This window comes from Fusarium graminearum, chromosome 1 (assembly GCF_000240135.3).
Source record: "Fusarium graminearum PH-1 chromosome 1, whole genome shotgun sequence".
NCBI lineage: Eukaryota > Fungi > Ascomycota > Sordariomycetes > Hypocreales > Nectriaceae > Fusarium > Fusarium graminearum.
Window position 1 is genome coordinate 106,215 of NC_026474.1, and position 15,101 is coordinate 121,315.

Sequence of the window (15,101 nt, forward strand, 5' to 3'; positions counted from 1 at the left end):
CAATAAATTCCTCAATTAAGCTTTAGTAGATATATCTTAATGCTATTTTATTTGAGAACCACAAGTTGTATCAAGTAAAGGTTACCAATCTAGTCCATTCCGATCCATACCATACCAGTCGTGTCCATCGTGGTATCGGCCCAGGTACCAGCCTGCCACTTGAGTCTATCCTTAGTAGCCTCAATAACGTTTGTGTAACATCGCAAATTAGTCCCCTGCTCAGGGAAGTCAATGTGACAAATAGCCCCGAATGCAACAGGCTGCTTGGCAAAAGAGCCGTTGTACCAGGGGTAATCCTGGATTGGGGTGTCCTTCTTGAAAAAGTTTGTGCCAGAGCGAACATTCTTACCATCGTACTCAGAGTCCCACGCCAGCCACATGACCTTTGCGCGGTCGAACTGCCGTCCTGCCCATGTCTCCATGTTCACGGTGCAAGCAGTCCGTGTGACATTGGAGACGGTGCATCGGAGAGACCGCCATCCCTTGGGCTGCACGATGGACGTGAACCAGCACTGCACCTTGGGCTCGGTCTTGTACGGCTTGGCGAAGTAGACGCGGAAGCTGGCGTTCTGGGTAGGCGCCCGGCCGGGTAGCTCTGAACTGTCCAGTTCACCGTACTGGAAGTTGATGTTGCTGTTGTTGGGAAGCGTCAGCCAGTTGGCTTCTGTGTTGAACACGAGACTGTTCCAGCTTTGTAGCTTGAGGTCGAACCCTTCTTTGCCAAGGTTGAGAGTTTCAACAGCAATGTTGGGACCATGAGGAGAGATGATGTCGAATTGGCGAAGACCATAGATAACTTTTGGTGTCGAGGCCAAACTCTTCTCAAAACGCACTGTCGTGGAGCGAGTCATGTTGGTCTCGGTCTTCCAGCCAATATCGAGTGCTCTTACACCTCCGGTCTTTGGTCTGTCCTGCTCGTTGTCATCTCCGCTCTCAAGTCCCGCAGCGCCAACGGAATTATCCTGAGTATCTCCCCAAATCGGACCCAATCTGTACAGGCCAGTTCGCTTACCCGAGGTTGAAGTGTTGATACTTCGTCCCCAGAAACCTTTGACATGGCCACCCGCCAGCAAAGGGTCATAGTGCTTCAAGGTCAACCCTTCAAAGGAGGTATTGCCACGTTGGCCTTTGCCTTCCACAGAAGCCTGCCAGTTGTCGGCTTGACCCATGAGATCAGGCCCACGGTTGGTGTACAGACGAACAGCAGTGACTCTTTCCTTGGCATTAGCCTCATCAGTGGGACGGCCGACTTCGATTGAGCAAGCAACGACCTTCTCTCCGTCCTCAGGATGCAAGTTCAAAGTGACTTGCTTTCCGCTCCCGACAGCTCCAAGATTGGTCACGAGACCGTTGGAGTATCGAGTTCTCATACCACTCATCACGCCACGGTCTGAGATCTCGACAATAATCTGCAGTAAAGCAAAGGTAGGTTTGACAAAGTCAAGATTACAGAACAGAGTTCCTTCATCTGAGCCGATAGGAGGGGCTAGACGTAAGTGCTCGCTGATGTCGTTCTTGTCCGCGACGAGAGAGGCAACTTTGTCTGCCTCCTCCTTGCTACCAGATGCACCTTCGAGCAGAGGGTGGTATGTTTGTTCTTCGTCGCCAAACAATTGAAGCTTACGAGGGGTTCGTTCAAGAACAACCTTTGGAAGTCTTTCTCTGAATGAGACTGGGCTCTGGAACTGTTCACCACGGGTTTCGTCGGTTGCCAGCTTGGGTTTTGACGTGACAAGATCCACTTCAGTGACAATCTTCATCATCTGGAAGCGGCATGCTCTTCTGCCGAGTTCCATGCCTTTGTAACTGGCTGAGAACTTTGACTCGTCATCAACCTTTGTAAGGGTGGTATTGTCAGCAAGAGTGCCTGAGTCCATTGGCTTGTCGAATTTCTTTGTCCCGGCGTCAATGTCGAAAAGATCGGAGGAAATGTTTCGGTAGATCTAGAAGCACCGTATTAGCCACCGACTATCATCGTTTCACGATATCTGACTCACGTTCTTGTAGTCCATGTATGCATCCAGAAGGGCGTTGGTATAGATTGCAGCATTCTCGTACATGATAGGCAAAAGCTTCTCTGGCTTGAGTGCCATGAAGCTTCGTAGAGCTTCGTACTTGGTAAGGATCGCGCTTGAAAAGTCAGAATTGAATGAGTAGTTGGACGTCAAGGTGAATCTCACTAAGTTCGCTGCGGGGTTTTCGCCACGAGATCTGGGAATCTCGCCGCAGTCTGCATCAATGTATCGATACTCCAAGGCTCGTCCACTGTCACAACGAGTTAGCGGGTCTTGACTGGGAGTGAAGTTGGGGAGTACTACTTGGCTTGATGCTTCCACCGCCAGACCAACCAACTTGGATTGTGGTCTCAGTGTTCGCTTGGATGTTGTTCTTGGCCACCTTTACCTTGGCTTCGGCCTCAAGCTCAACCGGCCCAATGGTCATGGCAACCTTAGCTCTGGAAGTCATGTTAGCTTTGATAGAGATTTGTATCACATGAGAACATACTCAGCCTCAATTTCGGTTTTCTTGTCCTTGTTGAGTACCTTCATGCTGACCAAAGCATTAAACTCGCCACCTTCGAGGAATCCTAACATGGGTTAGTAATGCATCCAAGTGGTTGTGGAAATTGGCGTGACTAACCAGAGATGAAGCAGTCTCCAAAGACGTCGACAAAGTTCGTATCATCAACAGAGGGCAGTGCTTGGAAGATTAGAGCATCCTTGATATTGATTGACTGGTTGATGACTTTGACGCTGATAAAGAAGTTCAAGTCGCTCTCCTTGAACTTGTCCGAGTCGATGAATGATCCCTTACCGGAGCCGCCAATGGCGCCGTACTTGATGGACAGGGAGCCAGAAATGTTCATCTCATCTGTCACTTCACTGGTCTGGTTTCAGTAATCATCATAGCAACATGCATTGATATTGAGAACATACCTGAGCTTACTGACGAATCGGGAAGTGTAAGTAACGACCTGACTTCGCCCGCGGTTGGCAAGTTCTTCAGCCAAACCCTTGGATTCAGCAGACTTGAGAGCCTCAGTAACTTCAAGAGTCTTCAGCTTGGAGAGTTTGATGCGCTTGGTTTCCAAGATCTGGGCCTTCTTTCGGTGCTCAGCAGTCTCGGCCTTGGAAACGTCTTCAAGCTCAGTTTCGTAAGCATTGATATCCTCGATGAGCTTCTTGATCTGCTCGGCTCGCTGCTGGAATTGGAAAGCAAAACTGCGAGCTGCAAGGGCAGTGCTATCGTTATTCTCTTCACCCGCCGGAGACACAAGAACAGTCTCGCCACTCTCTTCACTGCTGGGGCTGTGTGTGGTATGAGCACCGCTGATGGCAAACCTCAAGTCACGCATGGTGAATCCATCATTGGTGACTGGGTTGTCGATGCGATCAGGGTCTGTGACTACAGCATCGTCGACACAGATTTGCTGGGTGTAGGAGTTGAACCTAGAGTAGAAATGGTGTTAGATATCACAAGGAATACTTCAAGTGCGACGTACCCCTGGCCTCGAGTATAGTTAGTTGAAAGTTGAACGGTTGAAGACAGAGGTTATCATGCTTACCAAGTCTCATGCCATTGTTGTATGGTGCCAGACGAAGTGCCATGATGAGTAGTTTGTACTCCTGAGTTAAGGAGATGGATATAGGATCAGGTTAAGAAGAAGTGATATAAAGGCGAAGGCTGTGCCTCTGGATAGACGATGATGGATGAAAATGAAGGCTTGAGAGGTCTATTCTTATATTAAAATTTTGCCATCAGGATCTTACTTTTCTTTAACATGTCTAATCGATACTTGCCGCCCTTCCTCTATATTATCACCAACGGATCAGGCCTGGACTCAGGTCTGAATCAATTCTCGTATCAAACACATCATACATATCGTTACGCAAGCCACATCCCCCAATGAGACCAGGGACATGTTCCAGTTCAGCAAGCCAGTAATAAACTATAATAACAAATGCAAATATAGTCTAATTCCATTAGTAGTATATAGAGATCGGACTACTCCGTATTAGACAGCTGACTTCTCTTTCGCGGTACACTATTGTATACTGTAAACACGGCGATACTGGTATGCAGCTGCTCCCTGCAATAGTTCGGTGACTCTTATTGGCTGTATTGTAATCCGATTGTCTCAGTTGGACGCGGGGTACAAACGCACTATTGAATCCAACGGGGCCTAGAAAGCCCCCCATATCAGCCAGCCAATAGGATCTATACATAAAGTTCAGCCAGCCCCATAGTAGTAGGAGTCACCGACTTTCATGGCATGTTTCTTGTGACAGCCATTATTCTATCAGCTTACTACCAGACGCCTGATTTCCAATCTTGGTAGAGATCATCACTGAACGTTACAGCATATGTGCATAGTTCTTCTATAGTTTGATGCAGGCAGGGCATGTTGTTCATCTCAGCTCCTGTAGGGCAGCCACGGGCAATAACGGCGAACAGATACTGGTCATGATACGATCTGTTTCTAAGCCATTTTCTTCTGCTCACATTCCTGTTGACTGACCTGAGTTGCACTCAACGTGCTGTATCGCGACGGCACTTCTCCCTCTTTCAATCAAGTTTTTTTTTTTATCTTCACGACTACGAGCGTCAAGGATGACTGTGGATGAATTTGATCCTCTGATCACCAGTGTTGCGAGGCAGGCGTCGACTGGACAGGTCCTCCGTCTGCCATGGCACACTCGGCCTATTGCTTTGGGGTCATTCTTCAATGTGAAAACGGCATCAAAATCAAAGCTTGACCCGTTCTCGCGTGAGTCCGCCTTCGACGTCGAGTCACTGCGCAAATCACACATCAACTTTGAGCCATTTGACGGCGACGCGTCTTACAAGTCCAGTGAATCTACATCTTCATCAACCTCTGCTGATCATCTCAGCGTTGGTGTTGGGGTTGGGATATCTTGTTTTGTTGTCTCTGCGAGTGTCTCTTGTCAGTATGATAGACATGTCATGGAAAACAAAGATGTAAGCGCACCTATACTAATTCACTGATTTCGCACTATACAAATCACTAACAGGGTTCTTGCATCAGGCTTCAAAAACATCAGTCATGACAACTTACCGAGCTGGGTCCGTTACCTTCACACGGCCCCCAAAGCTATCGGAAGGCGCCTTGCAAACTCTCAAGTACAATGGCGGACTGACCGCCTTCAAGGAACGTTGGGGTGACTACTACGTCGCGGGTTACAGAATCGGTGGCGATGCTGGTGTCATGATGAGTCTTGGCTCCAGCAGCAAGACTGTCTCTGAAAGTATCACAATTTGTATCAAAGTCGAAATCTTGTTCTTTTCTTTTGAGGATAGCTGGTCCAAAAGCTGGTCGTCGGCGGAATCAGACCTGCGAGTCACCTTGTCTTGTTTCTCAACGGTTGAACAAGCCAAGATCCAAGAACAGCGACAGATGGGGGATCCGAAGCTGTACAGTTTCATTCAAGAAGCTCGGGGTATACACAACCGAGCCCAAGGGTTGGTCGATACTATACAGCGGAAACTTGATCATCTTGGGATTTCGAAGGATAAACATGTCACTACAGAGCAATGTGTGGGACTATGTCAGTCCGGTGTGGTGGTGGAGTTATTGTTGTTTCCGGTTGAGAGTCTTAGGGAGTTGCAGTATTGGAAAACTGACCAGAATGTGATTTGTATGTAAGGTAGTGCGAGCCCACAATAAGGATTAATTGCTTAGTACTACCATGATATCCACAAAAGGGGACAGGAGCAACTCCACGCCACCTGTTGTTAGGGTCAGTAAGACAAAAGAAAGATATGGAGTATCTGCACTAGGGAAAGTGTGAATGGACCTATATAACCTCTGCACTGTCTAGAAACTCTTATAATGATCTATGGGCTGGCTCAAATGAAACATCAACCCGACGGTGCTTGCAATCAACCGGAGTCATGCTACCCTGGAGTTGAGGTGCAGTAGAGTTACGCTATTAATTGTGAAACATGTTGACATACTCAGTATTGTTTTTCTGTTTACTCATATTTGGACTTCGCTGATTGTTTTTACTTATACTCATTTTTTCAGTTGCATGATAATGTCAAGACCAATTCTTGGACGCTTGTATTCTTTCCCTTGAGATTCTAGAGAGGTCTTGTTATAGCTCCTGTGGTATTTATAACTGTCTGACACATGGTGTAGACTGTGTATGTCTCAGTGTGTCAAAAGCTTCCAATACAATCGGTCCATCCTCAATGTTTCCATGAACCAGTCGTCTCCAACCTTCCTCCAGGTCTCGTGATAGTATCCGCCTCCAGTACCATGAGCCCCCGAGTCGGGCTCCTTGTTGCCAACATGATATATAACCGACCAGTTGGCCTTGATCTCATCTGGGGATATCTGCTCCATCTCGGCAGGGCCGATATTGTGGATTGCTTGCAAATCCTTGTTCGCATTGTTGAAGAAAGCAGCCCAATCCGCTAGTGACGACCACGCATAGGTCACGCCGTTCTGCGTAATCACGCTTCAATCAGGTTCGTGGAACGAGTATGTCGCGTTGGGCAGCATAATACTGTCGAATATCCCATTGTTGAGTGTCGGCTAAGCGGCAGTATTTTGCTTTTTTCTGCTGTATGATGGCGTAGGCCTCTGGTGAAACTGCCATTTTTTCTTCTTTGTTATCTGAAGATTAGCTGTCGGGTTTCCGATGTTTTGGATATGGTACTATTACACGGTGGTAATATGTAGCGTTTCGAGAGATTCTGCGGGTTTTTCTAAACGAGGGGAAGCAAGACAGGGAAACAAGAGAACAGATCTTGACTCGAGTCGTGTTTATATATGGGGAGACAAGGTAAATTAGTCAGTTTGGTCGATTCCACTTACTGTAAGGTTGCATTGTGGCGGTGTTGCTTCCTCTTCTGGTTCCATGATTCGGACAAGCTTCTATACAGGGATAATTTGCTGACAGATCGATTCACATCCCTATGAAGGAGTTCTTGGCATCTCGCTATCTTTCAGTGCAGAAATCACATGGTATTCTTTGCTTTAGGCTATAGATATAAACGCGTTCTACCTCTCGATACATTTCATACCACTATTGTGTCACAAACCGAACTTTCAAGCTGAGCTAGCCCTGTTGTACTTGCCAAGGATGTTCATTCCTCGCATTGAGACAACGAAGAGGACCAAGGTAACAATCTCTAGTAGGATCACGCTCAGACTTGCAGCAAAGGCATAAGTCTGTGGCACATGCAGTCAGTATTTTTGAAACAGAGTTACTACACACGGAGGTATCTTACCATCTCTGTGCACAAGCTTGCCCAGGGTATGTAGCTTTGTCGTGAACGGTTCTGACACGACCAAGACCAGAGATCCCAGTGATTGTTCTGCAGTACTTCTTTATCGACGATGAGATACACAGTCGCTGCGATCCAGCCAGCAATGACAATCCCGGAGCTGACAAAGACAGTGACGTTGTGTACTACGCCATCGCGCATTGAACGCAACTACTTGATAATTAGAAATGACATGACAGTAGACTTTCGGGGTACTTACAAAACTGAGGCGCGTCGCAAGTGCGACTAGTTGGACGACAGATGCGAATATGGTAACGGCCAGCATAAGCCACGTCGAGAGCATCTTGATGGAAGGCCATCGAGTTCTCACCCAGCCATCATCGTTCCTGTCAATGGAGCTATGCGTGGCTTGCCAAACGTTGACGCCGTGCGCGAGTAAGCCAAGAATGCTCAGGTTGACAAGGAGGATGAGAACTCGCAAGGCGAGGCGGATGGTGTCTAAAGCACCACCTTTGGGTTTTGGCGGCGCCCTGCGCTGCTTGAGAAGAGTTTGCTCATCTGAACTCAGACGAGCAGCCTTTTCAGCATGGCCATTGTCGACTTCATCATGAGGGTCAAGTCGGTTCGAGTATGACTCGTACCCAGAGGGGATGCTCAAGTCCATGATGAAAATAGAGTTGTTGGATAAGCTTATGTTTAGTCTTTCTAATAGGCTTTTGCACGCGGGGACCTTATATTCTTATTGTTTTGCATGTGTTACAGCCCCATTGGCTTGGCTTCGGCCCAGAAGCTGGGTATCCGAGTTATCTAGGTCTCGGGCAAGTAAGCCTCGCTTGGCATCAGACTAGCCAGGGTTGACAACTGACACTGCCTGACCCGATAACCAATCGCGATTGATGAGAAATCAGAGACCGCTTACCATCAGCCCTAGGAGATAATCCTCCTCGAAAGTCCCAAGTCTAAATACAGAAGGATTTGATTAGTTTGCGTTTGTTACCCAATAGCTGATGTGTGGCGCAGGTTTCATCAGCACTAGGCGACCACGTTACCTGGACCGGTCCACTAAAAGGAGGAACTTACCGACCCTTGTCCCCTGTTAGAGCTCTATTTCCGTCTGGGCTGAGTGATCCTCTAACGTGGATTAATTTACGCCAGTCGTTATTTGTCTGGCATAGCTTTGTGTTATTATGCACAGCAGGATGAGTCTGGACGACCACAGCCTCACCGACTGAAATAAAGATGAAAGTCTTGAAATTAGATGCGCAGTAGTGCTGACATTGCTTGGGGGCTGAGAATCCTCAGATACCCGACAAGCCGATGTCGACAAAACGACAAACATATAAGAATAATTGTATATCTGCTACAAAAACATTATCATCATCATCAATCACTCGAACAACATCAGCTACTTGCACAATTCAATCTCAACAACGTCTCTTTTTTGCAATAATAATTCATTGATACCCTGTTTCTTTCCAACACACACAATCTACAAACATGCAGTTCACAACGATTCTCCTCCTTGCCAGCACAGCTCTCGCAGCTCCCTGGGCTCCTCAGTCTTCTACCCACCAAGCCAGAGATGAAAGCATTGATGCCATGCTTCCTCCCATCGTACCCATCAACACACGGAGTGGTGACCGAGATCTCATCTCCAAGATCATCACCGCCCCTACACAAGTCGAGCGACTCAAGCTCTTGAACCAACCTGGAGATTTCGTTTTTGACTTCAGAGCCGTTACTGGAGCTGGAGAAGCTAAGGGAAAGGGTGGAAGATCTGTTTCCGCTACCTCTTTGACCATGCCCGCTCTTATCGGCAACGGTGCTTCCATGACAGTCGCATTTCTTGGCCCCTGTGGAATGAACACCGCCCACGTTCACAACAGAGCTACGGAGCTTAACATCGTTGTCAAGGGCCGTCTGGTCACCAACTTCGTTGTTGAGAATGGCGGCAAGCCCATCGCCAACACCATGGACACATTCCAGATGTCAGTCTTTCCTCAGGGCGCCATTCATCAAGAATTCAACCCTGATTGCGAGGATGCTGTATTTGTCGCTGCTTTTGACAATGTCGACCCTGGTGTCAACCAGATCGCACAAAACTTCTTCTCCCTCCGAGGAGACGTACTCGAAGCTACTCTTGGTGGTGTTCAGACCATCGATGGCAAGGACATCGAGTCCTTCCGCGACCATATCCCGGCCAACATCGCTCTTGGCATTGATGCTTGCCTCAACAAGTGTGGTATTAAGAGAAACTCGAAGCGAGACTTGAAGGACATCTTGAACTAGGTTGTGTGTCTCAAAACTTGGGTCTGGTTGGCGGTCACTGTTTGGCTTTTAGATTGAATCACTTGTACATATTTAGCTTCATGTCTATACTTTATTAGCGTCTACTATCGATTGAATTCACATTCTCTAACTTTTAATGGCTGAGTTCAATATTAACTCTACTAATCTATGGAAGTCTTAAGATCAGGGTTTTGTAAGAGGTTTTTCTCTGAAAATTTCAGTTATAATTACAAGTTTCTCACCAGTCTTTAATGGAGCAAAATTAAACGCTATAGCCGCACACACAATGCTGTTCTTGTGGATGTTAGTGGAGACTCAACCAGTGCTTCGCCACTTACCTAGGTAAACGCTCAGACCTAAAGACAAATTCATGTTAGTTTTGCCTACCCCGCCCGTTAGCATTTCTGATCAACCGCGGCCCCTCAGCATATATTCACCGCTTGCCCTAGAGGTGATGCGACTATAAGTTCCCTCACTGGATTGCCTTGCAATCCCAATAATTGCCATCTTCAACTTTTACGAACACACCAGGTCAACATGGAAACCGTCCACGGTATTTGCAGCCCCCAGTTTCAAGGAGTTCGCGATCTCCTTGAGAACTACATCAAGTCCAACGAGGAGCTTGGGGCTTCGTTAACTATCAACGTCAACGATGAAGTAGTCGTGGATATCTGGGGTGGACACAAAGACCAGGAGCGAAAGGAACCTTGGGAGGAAAACACTATCGTCAATGTCTTTTCGAGCACAAAGACAGTCACCAGTCTTGCAGTTCTCATCCTGGTGGATCGAGGCATGATTGATGTTAATGAACGGGTCTCCAAATACTGGCCAGAATTTGGGCAGAACGGCAAGGAAGATGTTCTTGTACGACACCTACTCTCTTATGCGTCTGGTGTGTCAGGCTGGGAAGAGCCTCTCTCAACGGAAGACATGTACGATCTGGATAAAAGCACCCCGATGTTAGCACGCCAAGCTCCATGGTGGACACCAGGCACCGCCTCTGGATACCATGCTTTGACCTATGGACATCTCCTTGGAGAGCTCATTCGTCGAGTTTCTGGGAAATCACTGCGCGAATTCGTCGCCACCGAGATCGCAGGTCCATTGGACGCCGACTTCCAGATTGGTGCCTCAGAGAACACGTGGGACAGGGTTACTCCGATCGTGCCACCAGAAGCTTCAGGTATCACGGCAGATTTCGACGTCAAGTCCGTGCAAGGAAGAACCTTGCTCAACCCACCCATTGATCCCAATTCCGCAAACAGTGAAGGATGGAGAAAGGCAGAGATAGGCGCTGCTAACGGGCATGCTAATTCTCGGTCACTCGTCCGCATCATGTCTGCTATTACCTTGAGAGGGGAGACTGGTGGCAAACGTATCTTGAAAGAGGAGACAGTCAAGTTAATATTTGAAGAGCAGCAGTCTGGGGAAGACTTGGTTATGAAAGTTCCCTTCAAGCTCGGAATTGGGTTTGGTTTGACACCTTGTGCTGCACTTGACTGGATCCCAGAAGGCAACGTTTGCTTTTGGGGAGGATGGGGTGGTTCTTTTGTTGTCATGGATCTTGACAGACGCATGACGATCTCTTACACGATGAACAAGATGGGGAGTGGCCTTGTGAGCAGTGACAGGGCTGCTGTTTATGGTAAGGCAATTTATGATGCAGTCAGGGAGTAGTGCAGTCTTTTGAACTTATATACACTATTACCTGCGGACGTTGCTAGCTATGTTTACCAAGTATGGCTGCCCTTGGGCATGTACATTTCCAAATGTGACTTTCATCCATTCCCGTCCACTTAAGATATCATAGATCCAGCGTTGGTCTAAACTGCATCAAGTTGATCCCAAAACTTGTCCCAGGGCCAGTCATCTGAGGAATAGCTTTACACCAATCCAACTCACGCCTGTGCCCATGATGTGCAAAATAGCTTAACAGTGTCGCTTGAGCATAGCATGTTATCTGAGGCCCGAAAGTACCATTCTCAATGCGATAGCAAAACTCAATGCTTTGACATAGTAGCCGACTAAGTCTGTTTGCATCCTTGAGGAGGGCATCCAGAATACTGGGTGTTATGCCACTGTTGAGCGTCTCATTCTCATATTGCAGCACCGTGCTGTCATTGTGGTTTCTCGAATGCAGAAGCAGGATGGTGTCGAGTATATCAAGCATGATACTGGAGGCAAATATCCAAGCACTGGCGCTTGCAATAGATGAGAAGATGAGGGCAAATGGGAACAGTTTCTCTTCGTGGTCTTTGTCGGCCGGGTTGCAGGCTTGGGCAGGAACAGACCAGTAGACGAGCGCTTCGCTTTGACTCCATATCTCTTTACTATAACTGTTTCGCCAATGATCGAGTTCTCGGAACTTCTGGACAAGTGGTTCGACATATGAGAGAACCCTCATGGAGCTACTATTGGATTGCAGGAGCTCATAGGCATTGGATATAATCGAAGGTATGTCTATAGCAAGGTCTAATAATCCACCGAATGAGCTAGGGTTGGAGGGTGGCCTGATTTGTTGTCGCCATACGTGAGGCTCGAGTATAAGAGGGCGCTTCTGTACCATTGCTTGGATGACCTTGGACAGTGTAAGCGGAGGCCCAAATGAATCTATAAAATTGCTATTCACGTACACATATTACACACAGACGACGGCAAAGGTCACTCCAGCTCTGTGTAGTGTTTCCCGAGACGGCACGATTGCGGAGCATTTCAGAAATGCCCTGCGCGTGTGCATTCCAGCTCGAACTTGTATGAAAAAGAAATAGCTGTTTTGGGTTAGTAAATAATCACTATTATGGGAGAAGACTTTTTCTCACCTCACAAGTAGACAGAATAACAATGGCAGCAAGACTCTCGTCACTGCTCCCATCTGACGGACTATCTAGGATACCAATGATCTTGGACAGAGCATGGTTGTAAAGTTGGACTGTCTCGTCATATGAAATGCCTGATTGTCTGGATACACGAATTTGAATGGCACAAAACGCCAAGAGGGAGTGGTCCAACGCTTGATTAGGATTCTGCATATGGCATACCGCTTTGAACCAAGACGAAGGAGTTGAAGTTGAGTCTTGGCAGCTTTCGCTAACTCTGGGCAGTGGATAGTAAATACTGTCGGCGATGGAAAGTGCTTGTAATCGAAACGTTACTACTTGATACGATGACTTGGACGAATAGAGCTGATCCCGCATTTGCTCTAGAGTATGTAGCCAGTCGACTAGCTCTGGCGTCTCTCGCAGACGCTCTTCTAGTCTTGCATCCTTCACAGCAGATAGTGCAGAGACATTGGGTTGAGCTTGAGTCCGGTGAACCCAGAGTGTTGACCGCTCATATCCACGACAAGAGATTCCTGCTTTGAGGCACCGACGACATTTCGGAGTTGCGAGATCACACTGATGAGATATTAGTAATGTAATTAGAGATGAAAAACAACGTTGGGGGGTGTGCCTTGACGCGGCGCCTCTTGCAGTCATGGCATGCCTTGGATTTCCCAGCAATGCCGACCATACCGCAAAGGGGGAAGAGGGACCTGAATAGCTGTGGGTATATGAGGATGTATGAAGCACTAGATCGCATTCAGTACCAAACTTCGAAATGTCTTTCAGGGTTAATGAGGAGGAAACACGGATTGATAAGAGTAAGAAAATGATGACATTGAAGTGGTTTGTTCATGACAAACGAAACTAAGCCTGATACAGCAGTATCATTCGAGGTATTTGACAGGGAATCGAGCCGTCATACCCCACTCTCAGATCCCGATGGCGACTTAACCTCATCGAGAACCATCCTGCGAGCATGTAGTCAAGGATAGCATTTGTAAGAACATTTCTAAGAGCTTGTCTAGCTATAAGAAACAGTGTTTCCCGCGACAAGAGCCTAATCAATTGCATCAACACTCGTCTCTGATAATTCGAACTTGATTATCCACACTGTTCACTATACACAGAATGGCTGAACACAAGCAAGATCCTAACCAAGTACCATCGCTTCCTCCTTCTTGGGACGAATCGCAATCGCAGCCAGAATTGCCGGTGGAAAAGCAATCAGCAGAGACAAAGAGCCCTGGCAAGGACTTTGGTCCTCCACCCGATGGAGGATTGGAAGCTTGGTCGGTCGTGGCAGGCGGCTTTTGTGCCGTCTTTGCCAGCTTTGGGTGGATTAATTGTACGTTTCTCTGATAGTCGGTAATTGATTTCAACAGTCAATAACAGCAACAGGTATCGGCATATTCCAAGATTACTATCAACATAACCAACTCAAGACATATTCATCCAGTACTATTGCATGGATACCTTCAGTGGAATCCTTTATGATGTTCTTTTGGGTATGTCTGTTGCAATATCCGCCAGCTATATCTTTTAATAACTCATTGACAGGGTCCTGTGGTCGGCAAAATGACAGACGAATTTGGTCCCCGTGTACCGATCCTTCTTGGTTCATTTCTTCATGTCTTTGGTCTGATGATGACATCGATATCCAAGGAATACTACCAAATTCTCTTATCTCAAGGTTTTTGCAGTGCTATAGGCTGCTCATTCCTCTTCTACGCTCGTAGGTTCACGAATTTGGCCTCACCCATTTCTCTACAAGTAACTGATTGAGTCCCTCAAAGCTATCGCTGCTGTTGGCACTTGGTTCCTTCGACACCGCGCCATAGCATTCGGTATTGTTACTGCTGGTTCAAGCCTTGGAGGCGTTGTGCTACCAATCATGGTAAACCATCTTGTCGTCAAGATTGGTTTTGGCTGGGCAATGCGATCTGTCGCATTTCTCTTTTTAGGTCTTCTGGTTATCGCAAACGTTACTATCAAGTCGCGACTACCACCGCCACGAAGAAAGTTCAACCCCAAGGACTTTATCTCGCCATTCCAAGAGATGCCTTTTCTATTTTTAACTATAGGAGCTTTTCTTCTATACTTGGGTTCTTTCCTACCTTTCAACTTTATCATTGTTCAAGCAAAGGCACTTGGAGTATCTCCCAACTTGGCTGAGTATATGGTTCCCATAGTCAACGCGGCATCGTAAGTCCTCGAGTTGTTATCTTTGCAGCAACCCCGTGGCTTACAATTGTTACAGCACGTTCGGCAGACTCCTACCGGCTTATCTCGGCGACCGTATTGGTGTTTTCAACGTCATGATTCCTCTGACTCTCCTTGGTGGCATCTTTACTCTTACCGTTTGGCTCACTGCCCATTCTACTGCGTCAGTTATAGCATATGCTGCGTTGTATGGTTTCACTTCTGGGTGCACACTCTCCATTGTCCCCGCCATGGTTGCTTCATTCTCAGACGTGCGCAGCATTGGTACACGCAATGGTTCGCTGTATGGTGTTGCCGCCTTTGGAGTCTTGGTCGGTAGTCCCATTGCTGGAGCTATAGTCGGTGATCAAGGTGGTGATTTTTCTGGATTGATCATATTTTGTGGTGTGTCCATCCTTCTAGGTGGAGCATTTGCAATTGCCTCAAGGCAGTTCCTAGTGGGATTTAAATGGAGGGTAAAGGTGTAAACTATTATTGAACAGTCATACAATTACACTTCAGTGGTTTCAGAAGTCA

At 47.2% G+C, this 15,101-nt stretch overlaps 8 protein-coding genes across 8 annotated transcripts; 4 read left to right on the plus strand and 4 right to left on the minus strand.

Moving 5' to 3' along the window:
• Positions 1-89: 89 nt before the first annotated feature.
• Positions 90-3,355, minus strand: FGSG_00020 (uncharacterized protein; the record flags this gene model as incomplete). The annotated part of the gene is made up of 6 exons (XM_011317302.1): positions 90-1,943; positions 1,998-2,265; positions 2,345-2,455; positions 2,506-2,587; positions 2,641-2,882; positions 2,937-3,355. 6 exons carry the CDS (start codon positions 3,353-3,355, stop codon positions 90-92), a joined length of 2,976 nt encoding a protein of 991 aa, XP_011315604.1.
• Positions 3,356-4,611: 1,256 nt separating this feature from the next.
• FGSG_00021 (uncharacterized protein) lies at positions 4,612-5,665 on the plus strand (the record flags this gene model as incomplete). The annotated part of the gene is made up of 2 exons (XM_011317303.1): positions 4,612-4,945; positions 5,034-5,665. 2 exons carry the CDS (start codon positions 4,612-4,614, stop codon positions 5,663-5,665), a joined length of 966 nt encoding a protein of 321 aa, XP_011315605.1.
• Positions 5,666-6,172: 507 nt separating this feature from the next.
• FGSG_11651 (uncharacterized protein) lies at positions 6,173-6,623 on the minus strand (the record flags this gene model as incomplete). The annotated part of the gene is made up of 2 exons (XM_011317304.1): positions 6,173-6,482; positions 6,532-6,623. The coding sequence occupies 2 exons, from the start codon at positions 6,621-6,623 to the stop codon at positions 6,173-6,175; spliced, it is 402 nt and encodes a 133-aa protein (XP_011315606.1).
• A 452-nt stretch (positions 6,624-7,075) lies between these two features.
• FGSG_11652 (uncharacterized protein) lies at positions 7,076-7,918 on the minus strand (the record flags this gene model as incomplete). Its single annotated transcript, XM_011317305.1, has 3 exons — positions 7,076-7,198; positions 7,258-7,464; positions 7,514-7,918. The coding sequence occupies 3 exons, from the start codon at positions 7,916-7,918 to the stop codon at positions 7,076-7,078; spliced, it is 735 nt and encodes a 244-aa protein (XP_011315607.1).
• An 833-nt stretch (positions 7,919-8,751) lies between these two features.
• FGSG_00023 (uncharacterized protein) lies at positions 8,752-9,543 on the plus strand (the record flags this gene model as incomplete). The annotated part of the gene is made up of 1 exon (XM_011317306.1): positions 8,752-9,543. The coding sequence occupies one exon, from the start codon at positions 8,752-8,754 to the stop codon at positions 9,541-9,543; it is 792 nt and encodes a 263-aa protein (XP_011315608.1).
• A 537-nt stretch (positions 9,544-10,080) lies between these two features.
• FGSG_00024 (uncharacterized protein) lies at positions 10,081-11,220 on the plus strand (the record flags this gene model as incomplete). The annotated part of the gene is made up of 1 exon (XM_011317307.1): positions 10,081-11,220. The coding sequence occupies one exon, from the start codon at positions 10,081-10,083 to the stop codon at positions 11,218-11,220; it is 1,140 nt and encodes a 379-aa protein (XP_011315609.1).
• Positions 11,221-11,347: 127 nt separating this feature from the next.
• On the minus strand, positions 11,348-13,332 carry FGSG_00025 (uncharacterized protein; the record flags this gene model as incomplete). The annotated part of the gene is made up of 4 exons (XM_011317308.1): positions 11,348-12,121; positions 12,177-12,311; positions 12,363-12,938; positions 13,288-13,332. The coding sequence occupies 4 exons, from the start codon at positions 13,330-13,332 to the stop codon at positions 11,348-11,350; spliced, it is 1,530 nt and encodes a 509-aa protein (XP_011315610.1).
• Positions 13,333-13,493: 161 nt separating this feature from the next.
• FGSG_00026 (uncharacterized protein) lies at positions 13,494-15,023 on the plus strand (the record flags this gene model as incomplete). Its single annotated transcript, XM_011317309.1, has 6 exons — positions 13,494-13,710; positions 13,764-13,870; positions 13,923-14,097; positions 14,159-14,567; positions 14,623-14,896; positions 14,988-15,023. The coding sequence occupies 6 exons, from the start codon at positions 13,494-13,496 to the stop codon at positions 15,021-15,023; spliced, it is 1,218 nt and encodes a 405-aa protein (XP_011315611.1).
• Between the last annotated feature and the right edge of the window lie 78 nt (positions 15,024-15,101).